Source organism: Acomys minous (genome assembly GCF_964271855.1).
Source record: "Acomys minous genome assembly, contig: SUPER_13_unloc_1, whole genome shotgun sequence".
Taxonomy (NCBI): Eukaryota; Metazoa; Chordata; class Mammalia; order Rodentia; family Muridae; genus Acomys; species Acomys minous.
This window is the reverse complement of record NW_028182186.1, coordinates 600926-615617: the sequence shown is the minus strand read 5'-3', so window position 1 is coordinate 615617 and position 14692 is coordinate 600926. Positions and strand designations below refer to the sequence as shown.

General features: G+C 37.6%; 1 protein-coding gene across 1 annotated transcript in view; it reads right to left on the bottom strand.

The window, feature by feature from the left end:
* LOC311582259 (protein disulfide-isomerase TMX3-like) overlaps positions 1-11963 on the bottom strand; it is a 33805-nt gene extending 21842 nt beyond the window's left edge. Inside the window, exons 1-5 of the mRNA XM_084803372.1 lie at positions 11777-11963; positions 10890-10944; positions 7232-7271; positions 5856-5979; positions 696-741 (exon numbers count right to left, since the gene is read on the bottom strand). Of these exons, the coding sequence (XP_084659498.1) occupies positions 696-741; positions 5856-5979; positions 7232-7271; positions 10890-10944; positions 11777-11873 (362 nt within the window). The 5' untranslated portion in view covers positions 11874-11963. The remainder of the gene's footprint in view (positions 1-695; positions 742-5855; positions 5980-7231; positions 7272-10889; positions 10945-11776) is intronic.
* Positions 11964-14692: the final 2729 nt, after the last annotated feature.

Genomic DNA, 14692 nt, shown 5'->3' with positions numbered 1-14692 from the left:
GAGAAAGGACCATTAACATACACTGTAATAGAATAACATTTTCAACAAAACAAAACTAAAAACAAAGGAAAAATGTCAATTAAAAAAACCCAGACTAATATAAAAAATTGGGGGTTTTAAAATATTGGGGTAAAGTTAGTTTGCTTAAAATAAAAAAACTGAAAAAAAAAATGGCTTAGCTGCTCACAGCACGAAAATAAGATTAATGTAAAAAACAGGAAAATTTAGCAAAATCATTTTAAAACATTTTTTCCCAACTCACCACATTGTTTTCCAACTTAATTTCTCTAGTACACATAGATTAAAATGAATATTTATCATTTTTCTCTAATAAAGTTAGTGTCATTAATTATACAAGAATGAAATCTCTTAGATGTGATTTGCAGTGGCAAAGCAGAAACATACTGGGGCTCCTCAAGAGACCTTTCATAATTTATGATGTACACCTTAAGTGTAAGTGTAAGTGCATGTTACACAGTAAACATCCAGAACACATTTACTGAATTAGCTGTATACCACACACTTAAATATGAAGATGTATAGAGGTGAACTTTCTCACCTTTGATCGTACTCTTGGCTTAAAAACAATGGCTGAACCCAAACCTTTGCCCTCCAAAGAAAGTACTAGAATAAGTAAAATATAAGCAGAGTGAACTATTAAAACCATACAGACAAACATACAACACTCAACTTACAGCTTAATTGTTGGATAACCTCGAACTCCAAACTCTGAAGCAATGCCTTGATAAGAAAAAGAATAAATATTTCTAAGTTCCTTTTAAACTGAGAAAACTAAGTAATATGAGCCTTTTATTCAGAAAAAAGTATATCTATATAAACTTGATTGTTTTTAAGTATTAAATCTCACAAAGAAGAAAACCATGGCATTCATTATCTTATAATTATAGTCGTAGACTAAAATGTTTTGCAGTCTAGAAAGGAAATTTGCAAACATAATCCTTTAACAAGAACAAGGAATAGGAATGGTACCAGTGCAAGTGAGGCTGACATAATCCTTACTGTAAAGCCTGTATGTAGGCTGGAGAGTAAGCAGGGTTTTAGGGGCTCCACAATAGAAAGAAACATTTGAGGAAACTATACAATTTAACGTCTATATGAGAAATACTTTTAGCACTGATTCCTGGAAGAGTAGATATTTGTGTATGTGTAGATGTTTTAAGACATGCTAGATTAATTACTAATTAAAACTGGATAAAAAATTTGTCACTATTTGAAACAAAGAAAAATAAATCATACTAATTCAAAGTTCCAGTTCAAAAGTTCTATACACTGGGATTTGTTTCATTGTGTCTATTTGTTTCAGTCACAGTTATACAACTGAGAATAAGCTACTGTCAAATAATCTTATTTCTACATGACTGCTTTGAATAGCCCTCTTTCAAACCAAACCCAAATCATGTAACTACATACCAATATTCTACTTTATGGTTCTTCAACTTAAGTTCTGCAGTAGAAGTATTCAAAATGCCTTCAAAACTATTCTCATAACCTACTCTGAAATATTTTCAAATGATATGGCAGTGTGGGTGTCTGGATTCTAAACTAACAGTGAGTACTCAGGTAATCTTAACACAGGTAGACAGACCAAATATTGAGAAACACAATGTCCAAAATGCACAGGAGAGGTATCTATGAAATAGTCAAAAGTTTATAACTGTACAGACAACAAAGAATAACAAGGACAGGTGGCTTAAAAAAAAAATCAGTCCTTTATCAATTTAACTCTCAATTGCATCAAAATGTCTGTATTTAAAGTTTTGCGGTATTTAAGGAAGCATTGAGAATTATAAGAACAAAACTATGTGATCTCTAGACAGCAGTTTATGAATACTTATCAATGTTTATCAACATACTAAAAAGTACATTCTTTTTCTGTACAGTACATTGGAGACGGTATATTCAATGATAAAATAACTTATTTATGTTTATTGGATATTGTTTCTTTTCTAGTTTATGTACCGGAATAGCCCAGTTTCCCTTTGTTCAATGGTGTATTACCAATGTCTAGAATGTGTCTGGCATGTGCTGGCTTATAGGGAAATGATTCTGCAACTGGTACATACCATCATGGAAGGAACACTCATTAAGTTATCTTCTAGGTAAATGAATGCTGACTTTACAGCTTTTCTATGAAAGAATGACTTTTGTAATAGACCATGTTTGGCCTATTAAATTAGTGACAAGATTCCTAAGAACTAAGAGCACTGCTTGCTCTTCCAAAGGTCCTGAATTCAATTCCTAACAACCACATGGTGCCTCACAACCATCTGTAATGAGATCTAGTGCCCTCTTCTGGTGTACATGCAGACAAAACATTGTGTACATTGTGGAGGAATGCTGAGTGAGTAATTGTATCAACCATCAATAAAGCGCTGCTTAGCCAATCAGCTAGGCAGAAAAACAGTAAGTGAGAGGCGGGACTTCCTGGAGGGGAGGGGACAGTTTGAAGGCTGGAGTGAGGAGAGGTTTTTTGACAGTTGGAGGAGGAATGGGTCATAGTGGCAAGTGCTTGGAATATATGTATGTTACAAGGCTTAGAATAGTTTGATTAGTTTATGAGCAGATTAGAATCAGTTCAGATTCTGCCCAGCAAAGTGCTGGCAGCTTTAAAGTTTCAGTCTCCCTGTGTCAGTTATTTGCTTTGTAGGCCGAAAGGATACAAAATACTGTTAACAGTAAATAATTATTAAAAACATCTTAACAACAAGAAGAAAGAATGTATTACTGCTCTGGTTGGGCTGTAAGTTGGAAGGGGAAGTAGAAGAGTTTCACTGGTCTATATCCACAGAGTGTATCACACAAGGTAAAATACTTGGCAGGTGACAGTGTTCCATATGTATGAGTTTCTCTTTCCCCTTTCCCAAAGATATGCAGTTTACACAAGATGTGTTAAATGCATATTTTCTGTATGGTCAGCTCTATATAACAATGTTTTGTGAACGAGAAATATAAGCTGTAATAATCACACCTATGAAATTAAAATGTACCAATGGGCATGGAGGCATACATCTTTAATTCCAGTACTTGAGAGGCAGAGGCAGGTGGATCATTGTGAGTTCAAGGCCAGCCTGGTCTACAAAAAGAGTTCCAGGATAGCCTGGGATATTACATAGAGAAACCCTGTCTCGAAAAACAACAAAGCAAAACAAAACAAAACAACAAAGTGGGGGGGGGGAAGTCCCAATTAGAGTGGCTAAAAAGAAAATTATAAACGAATTCATAGCATGTAAAACACTTTCTCACCTGAACTACCAAACAAAATTTACTAGCTTTATACATGCAAGGGAGTGTTCTACCATCAAGGAATTCTATCTCTCACTTGGCTAATTTTCCTAATCACAGAACCCCTTTAAAAGGGTCAGTTAATGAATACTAAATTTAAAATATCAGATAATATAAGTGTTTTGAGTTAATGTAATATCTCTGAGGCATCACACAGTTTATCTTTAAGATATTTACAATTTAAATGCATTACATGTATTATATGTATTTTTTCTAATGACTTTTCTTTATATGTCCATTGTATTTTCCAATAAGTGATTCAAATGATCAATTAATCTGCCATTTTCCAGACTTTTTGGCACTTACTAGTTTATTTCTCATTCTCTAATAGGTTATTAAGCATTTCTTGGCCTAATGGAACTTGTTTGACCTTTAAACAATCTCTAAAGATTGGAATGGAGGCTCATAAATAGTTAAGAAGTATAATCTGATTGAGTGGACAAGTGAATGATTGCACCATAAGTAAATATGTGTGTGAGCTCCTCTGAAGCTGAAATTAAATGTGGTTATGAGCCACCCACTGGATGCTTGGAACCAAACCTAGGTAGGTCCTCTCCAACAGTAAAGTGCTCTTAACCACAGAGCCATCTTGCCAGACTCTTCTAATACGGTCAAAAACTAATTCAAACATACCAATCCAAGCATATAATCCTTCCTCTCTACAACAAGGGTCTGCCAGTCATTTTATCTCCTTCTAGTATTCAAAAGTTCATTTATTTGGTTTAGTAATTCCAGCTCTGACAACTCATCTACATTCTAGATCACTAATTCACTAACATCAGTAAACTAAAAACTGCCAACTGAAACTAGCTGACAGCTTGAACATAACAAAAAGCAAAATGTCCTGCTTGCAATACAGCAGTACATCTAGGATTACAGTTTATCCCATCTATACCTTCAGCCTTGCAAATTACTATGAACATTATTTTTACTGCTCTGCTGTTTCCATTCAAGCCTAAGCTTCCAGGCCCCTACACAGAATACCTATAACATTTCATATAGATTATCCTTCTGTATGTATTGATCTTTTCCTTCATCTTACAAGTTTCTGCCCAAAACATTTCTTTTATCAAGTCATTTGCTTTTCCTCAAATGAGTTCTCTCCCTATTGACAAATGATAAAATGTAAAACTTTGCCTGACGTAGGAAACTCTTAATATGGCTCCTTCTGTATCATCAGATGCACTATCTACTACACCAATGGGTTTTAAGTATGAAACATTATGCAATGTTCACCACCCTAAAGATTACTGCTCCCTGATCGATCAAAAAACTAAAATTAGGTTAAGTGCTTCTTTCATAGCCACAAAATAGGATGTAAGAGTTGAGATTAAAAACATGGGCCTGTCTTGACCCAAAGTACAATCTAGAACATAAACTTACTGTCCTAAAGAAAAAAAAAAAGGACAGTAAGTAGCTGGGTGTGTTGCTTCATACTTGTAATGCTAGTACTTGGGAGACTGAGGAAGAAGAGTGATATGAGTCCAGGGACATAATAGAATGTTCCAGGCCAGTCTGAACTACAGGGAAAGAGCCTGTCTCATTTTTGTTTTATTTTAAAGAGAGCAAGCATACATATTGCCACATAACACAATTCTTTCCTAAGTAAAAGAGAAGGAAACTAATTTTATTGAACACAAAGGATTTTACATGTATCACATCATTCAAACTTCAAAACAGCCAGTAAAGAAATATCACAATTAAATGTTTACTGATAAAGCCAAAGCTTAGGATCTTCAGAAGCCTTCCCAGTTTCACACACAAGAGCAATAGGCAGTACCAACCTTACTGTCTCTGAAGCTCTTTCCAAATTGCTCTGATACCTCACACTTCTCTAAGCTTAATTTCTTCTTTTATTATTTCCCTTAAGACACTTCTTAATGAAGATTATGTTATGGGGCATGTAGTTTCTGTCACAACTCAGTTTTGACAAAGAAGCATGAAAATAATCTACATAACAATACACAAATGACTGTGGCATCGAATAATTCTATTTATAAAAATAGGCAGCAGGGCAGATTTGGCTTATTGTACTTATACTTGTCTCAGCTTCATTCAGTTTCTGCATCCATTTATTCATCTCATTTTCTACTTTCAATACCTTCCTAACCCTCACTTATTTTTCTAACTCAGTCCACCTTTTAAACTTCTACTTATTTCCCTATCTTTTTTCCTCAGCTTGCACTTACAAAATCAACTTTTCTATAGTAGTCTCCTATAATATATTATGATCAATGTGGACTCAATTAGGAACAAACAATGGCTTGCATGTCTACACTATGATTAAGATTAGCTCACATGGGCTGGAGAGATGGCTCAGCCATTAAAGGCTAAGCTCACAACCAAAATATAAGATTAGCTCACATTATTTATTAAAATTTTAATAGCTAATTCATTTAACTCAAAGTATATAACCTTAAAGTATTAAGTTATTAAAGTTATTATGATAATTTTACATGATAAAACAAACATCTCTTCTACTCACCCTGAAAACAGTTTCAATTAAAATATTTCTATTATTAGAACCATAAAATAATTAACTATGAGCTTACTAGAATAGGAAGTAGCATCCATCTTTCCAACATTAACTGGAGAACCAATGCTTTTCATTTCAAGCCCAACTTCATTCCAAATCGGTTCTAGTTTTTTACAATGGCCACACCAGGGTGCATAAAACTATACAGAAAGAAAGAAAACACACTAAGAAGCTGCATCACTATGAGGATCAATCATAATATTCAAAGAATTTATCCAAGCAATATAACAAAACAGATAAATATAGATAGATACCTCAAAACTAGTATTTTAACTTTATTTTAATTGACTATCAATATCTATTTAGAATAGAAATGTGATTGACTCAAAGTCTCTAATTCTGTGCAAATGTGTCCATGTTTATATAAAAACACTAAGTAAACAAGCATGTACCATACCACATACAATCTGTGTTCATAAAAAAATATGTTCTTAGTACAAAAAGTTAAGAGGTAGGTGAATTTCCTTAGTTCTATTGTTTTCACTAGCAGAGTAGAGGTGATCATTGAGAAATGTGACACAGGGACAAGTCAGGTTGATCAGAACCATAGCCCTTCATATCACAGAACCATCAGATTTAATTAGATCCCTGGGTTATATGATATTAACACAGTATTTATTTATTTTCATGAAATAAGGCTTATTTTTAAAGTTGATAGTATGGAACGTTCACACTGAAATAAAAGAAGAAAGATTTAAGCAGTAGATTCTCAGGTCCTATCTTCTACCTTAACAGTCACCAACTCTGCTATCTTGTTCTATTTCATGGATCGAACTCCCCCCCCCCCGATATTTGTTAGAGCAAACCCCCAAATTTAGCTTTGCTCAGTATTGGGATGAAAGTACGTTTGATATTATTGTTATATTAATATAACTCAAGTTCTCAAAATAATTAAGAGATGAATTAAGTCTACACTGAAATCATAACATAATCTCCTTAAAATATAATCTACAACACCTCATTATAAGAAAAGGTTACAGCTTCCCACAGAATAACCCTATTCTCAGCATTTCATCCAAAATAAATTTCTGTGCCAGGCACTAGAAAATTCTCAGGGTCATTTAAATACAAAAGTCTAAGTACACAGGAGAAAGATGGGGAGATACTTAACCAAAATAGAAAAAAATCTTGAGTTCCATCAGTGAAAGAGTCTGTCTTACATTATATAAGATGCTGAGCAACTGAAGAAGTCACAGTGTCAACCTCTGCCCTTCATAGGCACAGACATACACTACGTACACTAACACACACAAGTGAATGCACACTTAACAAATATGCATGCATACATGTACACCCACATACATATGGGGGGAATACAAGTATCAGTATCTGAGAAAACAAATTTGTTCTCTTTGCAGAGAGCAAAATTGATACTTAAATTTACATACTCACATCAACAAGCCATATGTCATCTTTTCGATTATCTTTAAATCTAAAAACAAAAGGAAAAATAAATCTGATTTTATATTTCTGTTTACAAACACTGTCCCTGCCAATAATATTTATTATTGCAATTGTATAATTTGTTTATTTATTTTTTAAAGATTTATTGATTATATATACAGTGCTCTGCCTGCATGTATACCTACAGGCCAGAAGAGGGCATCAGATCACACTATGGATGGTTGTGAGTCACAATGTGGTTGCTGGGAATTGTACTCAGGACCTTTGGAAGAGCAGTCAGTACCCTTAGCCTCTGAGCCATCTCTCCAGACCCCCTACAATTAGTATAATTTATAAATCTGCCACTTAAGTAAAAATATTGAACTAATCATTACAGAACAAAATCTTTGAATAAAAGTTTTACATAAAAATTTTACTCAGTGACTGTTAAATCTTATCCTATCCAGTAAACATTTTAAGAATTAAAATTGAAAATTGACCAAAAAAATAAAAAATCGAAAAACTATAAAAAAGAAAGAACTTTTTGGGAAAACCACAAATGCAGTCTGTTTCCTTAATCTGGTATTCCATTTGGAACAAGGGGCTCCTCTAAACTGAACAAGTATTAGTTTTTGCTTCTTGTCTTTATTCCATTAACAATACAGCAAAACTATTTACATTATACTTTGTTAGGTTTTACATGAACTCTAGGAATGAGTTAAAATACAAAGGAAGATGTGTGCAAGAGACATGCAAATAAGTTATATATATGTAATATGTGTAAAGACACATGTAAATAAGTTATCATATATAGCATATCATAAATTTATATAATGTACTTGAACATCCAGACTTTGTTAAAATCCCGGAACTAATCTCCAGGAGTCTTGAGGGATGACAATGTTTGTGTAAGCTCTTCACTCTTCTATTTTGAGCCTGTGCAGGAAATTTAACGCAGTGGCCTAAGGTTATACTTAGAAAACACTGCTTATAAGATTGGCCCCTTCACAGGACATTCTCCACAGCTGAGTGGAGAGTGGGGACTGACTTTCACACAAATTCTGGTGCCCCATATTTGACCACGTCCCCTGGATGGGGAGGCCTGGTGGCACTCAGAGGAAGGATAGCAGGCTACCAAGAAGAGACTTGATACCCTATGAGCATATACAGGGGGAGGAAATCCCCCTCAGTCACAGTCATAGGGGAGGGGAGTAGGGGGAAAGTGGGAGGGAAGGAGGAATAGGAGGATACAAGGGATGGGATAACAATTGAGATGTAATATGAATAAATTAATAAAATATATTTTTAAAAAAGATTGGCCCATTATTTTTATTAAGAACTTGGATTTTAGGAGGAATCCCATCATTTTTTGGTAAAGGATGCAGCTCTCATAAAATATTGGTGAAAAGCAACAAATCCAGAATTGCTGCATTGGGGTCAATGTCTGAGATTCACATTCCAGGCTATAATGAACTTGTAAAATTCCATCAGTTAGTTAGCTCAAAACTCTAGGGCCACCATCAGATGCAATGCTCTCAGAAAGTCTGAGCAGGACGCAAATACAGCAGAGCACCTAGCAAGGCGGCACAAAGCATGAGGATGTCAATGCACATCCAGAGACACATTACTGCATTTAGGTCTATAGTAATATTACAGACAATATAAGGGGTTCAACATGTTTCATCTGGTGAGGATGGCATGCCTTTAGGCTTCGGAAGTCTCCCTGCACAGGATATTTAGCTTTCACCAGGATGTGACAAATGGGGCTCCCCCCCCATACTGTTTTGGTGTCTTTTCACAGTTGGATTCCCTTTTCATGGAGCACTGTCTTGTATATCTGAGTGAAAACACTGGCTGGCACTATGACAAGATACAGTTCAGTTTTCACATTCAGGCATCAAGCAAGGTACTCTATTTTGTAATGAAAGAGCCTTCAGGTGAGCATCCACTTCAGGAGCAAAATGATTACCAAAAGTGAAACCTCCCCTGCTCAGGCAGTTACCATTATAAGAGCAGTGTGAAGCCAGGTGTGGTGGTACACACCTGTAATCTTAACATTCGGGAGGCAGAGGCAGGCAGATTACTGTGAGTTTGAGGCTAGCCTAGTCTACAAAGAGAGTCCAGGTCAGCCAGCACTGTTACACAGAGAAACCCTGTCTCAAAAAGCAAAAAAAGAAAAAAAAAAAAAGAGAGAGAAGTATGAAAAAGTGGTTGAAAGTGAAATACCCCACAAGATACCATTGAGTTCTTGCTATCAAAGAATTTTCCTTAAACATATAGTTTCTTTTTTTTTTCCTTGTTGGGAAAACATATAGTTTCTATAAATAATCTTCAAACACAACTTCAATGCCCATCACTAGGACTAGAACCCATGGGATGTTCATACTTCTTTGTAATCCATAAGTACCTGTATTCAAATGACCATACTACTTACTACAGCCATTCTATCACACAGTTGGGTGCCAAGGTGGATAATGCGGACAAGGAACAAACTGAAATTGTCTGAAGAAATTGTTCTGTGAGTAAGAAAGTTTATTGTGCAAGCAGGATCAGGGTTTAGATTCTAGCACCCACAAAAAAAGCTAACACCATGCCTGGATCCTCAGTGTTACAGGGTAGGGACAGGAAGAGTGTTGGGGCCTACTAGATACTGGCCAGAACCAGGTTAATGGAAAGACCCCGTCTCAAAGACATAAAGCAGTAGAGCAGGACTACCAGAGTATTCGTCTGTCCTCTGCACAAGCATACAAAGGCTGTGCTCACATATACAAACTACAAACACACGCCCACACCATTTCACACAGAAAAGCAAAACTGGAAGTAATAAGTACTGATTCATCTACTGTTAACAATGAAAGATATAAGATAAAAAAGATAGTAGCTCCTTGGTAGGTGGTGTTTGTTTCCATCATGAAATAGTACCATACAAGTATCATGCAGATGAAGTACAGACAGGGAAATCTATCTCACTGATGAAGAACACAGAAGAAAAGATTTCTGCCTCTCTATAAGTAGAAAAGTAACTAAGTTAAAGACTTCAAAAAGAACATTTTAGTAGCAAAGTATATGAAAAAAATGCCAAAAAAAAAAAATGTACCAACAAGTAGGCTAGGAATGCTGGTATACTTCTGAGCCTGGTTGGCATGGGAAGCTTGAGTCCTTGGCTACAAGTCCCTCCAGAGACTGATTGCACACCAAATCTGGTATGGGAGAGGCACCCATGTGGCCTGCCAAGGAAGAGATTGTTGTCAGTTGCCGTGAAGGCAGAAATACTGACCTTGAATTTTGCAATGAAGCTAGTTTTCCCACCTATTGTGAGCAAGATCTCACGAATAAACCTGTTATACTATAGATTAAGCACCGAATTCCAGCGCTAACTTTGTATGATTAAACCAAAAAAAAAAAAAAAAAAAAAAAACAATAAGGAGACTTTTGTTGGGTTTTCACCTTATAACTATTAGCAGAACTCTCTGCAGCACTCTTCCATTTTGCATGTAAATGGCAGGCACTCTATACAACTCCTGAAACAAAACTGACAATGTTAATATCAGTCACCACAGCACCTATTATTAAAAGATTAGATTCATGTGTGGATATTTAGAAGGCATCTGAGTTAGGCAAAGTTAAACAGTATTTAACAGTATTTTACACATATATGTATACTCACGATTCATTTAGATCTTCTACAAATCCTTTACAGACAGCCAGGTCAAGTAAAATAACTGGAAAGGACAAAATGTAGAAGATAAATGATTCATTACTTTGTTTTTACCTTTAGTCTAAATTGCCTATTCAATGTTTGAATTTTTTTTTACTATCTATCAAAAAAAAAAACCAAACCTCACCAATGATCCATTACAAGATTTAAGTGACACAAAAGCATAATTAGTTCATCCAATCAGTAAAAATTTACTCTGCATGCAATCATATTGCAAGGGACAAGCACTATGAAAGTACATATAATAATAGTTGTTTGTTCTACATATTTCCACTCTCGTTTTATTTTTCCTTTTCGCTATTTTTCTGCCCTAGACATTAAAATAATTTCCCCTTTCTCTAGTAGCATTTATCCCTTCGATATAAAGTCCAAATACAATTCACCAAAATAGGTAGGAAAAAGACTCACACCTTAAGTAGGTGGCTGAATCAAGGGGTGAACCACAGAGAACCCAAATATCCGTGACAGCAGAGGGCTGAGAGCTTAAAAGACGCATGGTTTCTCTTTATACCACAGTTCTGGATATCTGACTAGGATCTGCCCTTAGGCATCATCCTCTTCTTTAGCTTGGGCAAGGAAAGCCTTTTACTGTAACAAGACCCTGTAACCTATGGCTAATTGGGGCTCGACATTCCTTGTCCGTCTACCAATGGAGTCACGGAAACTTCCTGGTGGCAGAGAAGGTAGCCGTACTCTCGGGGCGTCTGCGAGCGCAGAGTCCCGCTGAGGAAGCCCGACCCACAGAGGAGGTCGGATGAATACTCTAAGCACCCCGCGGCGCGACCCCGACCCGGCCCAACCTCCCACCGATCCCCACCGCCCCGCGCGCTCCTCACCCACTGCGCAGAGCCAGAGGGCGGCCCAGCTCCTGCGCTCCGCAGCACTCGCCATGGAGCGTGGCGTGGACCCCGCGATGAGCGCGCCCGGAGACATACAAACCCCGGAGCCAAGGCCCGCCTGCCCGGAAAAGAAAGCAAGGAAGACCTGGGCGGTAGACAACGCCGGGGCGGGGCGGGGCGGGGCGGGGCGGGGAGGGGCGGGGCGGGGCGGGGCGGGGCGGGGCGGGGCGGGGAGGGGCGGGGCGGGCTGGTACCCTTCAGGGTCCCGGTAGTCCGGAGGTCTTAGCCGCTGAGCATGCGCAGGGCGCGACGCAGGCGCAGGGCGCGACGCAGGCGCAGGGCGCGACGCAGGCGCAGGCGCATTCGAGTTCCCACGGAGCCTTTTCTCCCTCAGAGCTCTGAAGAGCGTGGGTCTAGGCGTGGGCTTCTTCCTGTGACGGTGCGAGTGTGCCATGGGACTCTCCTCAGAATGTACATACGGCATTGTCGGGTGAACTTAATGCTGTAGGTGAGGTAGGGTCCAACATGCACTGTAAGCTTGAGTTTTGTCTCATGTTTTAAACTTGCTACTAAGTCCAGTGAACTCACTTGTACACCGAGATGTTACACTGATAGGTGGAAATCGTGCTTTAAAATAGAGGGCTAGATTGCTGAGCTCGGACACCCTTTGTGTAAATACTTATTTAGAATCCTATAAATAGGTTAATTACTATGCCATTATGGATGGGAGAACAATGAACAGTTAATGGTTGCTCCAGTGTTGTATGTGTCATTTTCTTAAGTGGCAGGTTGTTATGCTTATGTAAGCAGCGGCAGTGAAACTCAGTGCATTTTACACACACACACACACACACACACACACACACACACGGACGCACGCACGCACGCACGCACGCACACACTGATCCAAGTTCATCATACTTTTTAAAATGTGAAAGAATAAAAAGAGAATTGCTTCTTCTGAAATTTAAAAAAAGGAAGTTAATTATAATATCTTCTTGGTTATGTTTTTTACTGTTTCCTGATTATCTGTAGACCGAAATCCTTAGTATAAAATGTTTGTAGCATCCTTCATACTTTATTACGACACGTTTATGAAAACAATACACTTGTAAGTCGGTCCCTGTGTTAGTCACTGACTTTGATGAAAAAAAATTTTTTTTAGTAGGAATGAAGTGCTAGAGGATTTGGATTACATTAGTTCTTAGAATTTATATTATGAAAACCGAGCATACAAAGGCAGAAGAGTAGAGGAAGGAGAAAGGGAAAAAGGAATATGTGAGAAAAGTCCCTCACAGGTTCGTATATTAATTATTCCTCAGCTGGTAGTGCTCTTTAGAGAAGTTCTAATATTTGGTTGGACATGGTCCCTAGCTGGATGAAACAGAGCCTTAGGATCAGGACTTACATGTTTCACACCACCTGGGCTCTCTGCTCCCTCACTGCCAGTGCAATGTGACCAGTTGCCCTATACCCACCTCTGCCTCAGCACCTTCCCCAGTCATGTTGCACTAAACCCTCTGAAACCAATTTTTTAAGAAAATCCAATTACTTCTTTCAAGTATTTTATCACAGCTATGAGAAAAGTAACTAATACAGCTGTACATACAGCATAAATTAGCAGGATGAACAACTTTGTAAATATATAAAAAGTTAAAGCTCAAACATTAAAAATAAAGAAAACACATTCAAGAATGAAATCAATTTTAGAATTAGCCTTTAGATAAATTAATTCAGATTTTAAATAATTCCATAAAGAAAGCAGTAGAATCAGTTTCTAAAATGTGCTGATATGCTATCTATTTTTATTAAAAAACAGTTATTACCAATACTTTTCCAGCAAAACAAAAACAGTAGGAAAAGATTTATTGGATGTGGTTCACAAGATAAGTAAGACCCATAATCTGAAGGTGTAAACCAGTGATAGAATTCTGAAACCTAAGAACTCAGGGCAGCAGCTGGGCATGGTGGCAGACATGCCTGTGAACCTAACACTTTAGGAGGCAGAGGCAGTTGGATTTCCGTGATTTTGATGCCAGCCTGGACCACAGAGTGAGTCCAGGAGAGCCAAAGCTACATATGTAGATCTCTGAGTTCTAGTCAATTCAGTTGAGTTATGAGTTGAGAGGCAGTGGAGTTGAGTTCGTGGCAGTTCAGTTTGTGGAATTCAGAAATTGTTTTACTAGGAGAGATTTACAGACAGGGCTTGAAGATAGAACAAGCTAGACACAGGTGAAGACAGAATGAGCCAGAGAATGAGGAGGAGCCAGAACATTAGGACAGATTGCTAGAGTTAGCTTGAGGCCAAGCAGAGCAATTCAGTCAGAGGCTGAGTGAGAAGCCAGGCTGAATAAGTCATCTTGGAGAGAAAGTTGAGCAACAACAGCTGAGTTGAACCTGCCAGCAAGAGTTCAGAAAGACCAATAGTGGGTGAGTTTGTTCAACGGTAAATCTCAGAGGCTGAAAACATTCTAGATGTAGATAAAATTGTACAGAGGCTAGAAGCTTCAAACACTAGGCCTACATTAGCAGACAGAGGCAATAAGCTTTGGAGACATCAGTTTCTTCAGGAGAGTAAAAGACTACCTTAACAGATTGCACTGACTGCAATGAAGTGAATTGGAACCACACGAACTCAACTGAATTAAACTGCACTTAGCTGAACTGCACCAAAATGAACTCAGCTGAACTCCACTGCGTTGCCTGAACTCAATTGAACTGAGCTCACTGAGCTTCCCTCTCCTTCTCTCTACTCTTTCTGCACTGCTCTTAAGTAGCCTCTATTTTTTGTCTGTTCCTGTGAGAGTTGGGCATATCCTATCTCTGACTCATTCTGTCAAGTATTTTCTCTGATTTGTCACTTTGTTTGCCCTTCAATTAGATGGTGTTGTTGAGATGAAAGGTGTGTACCAA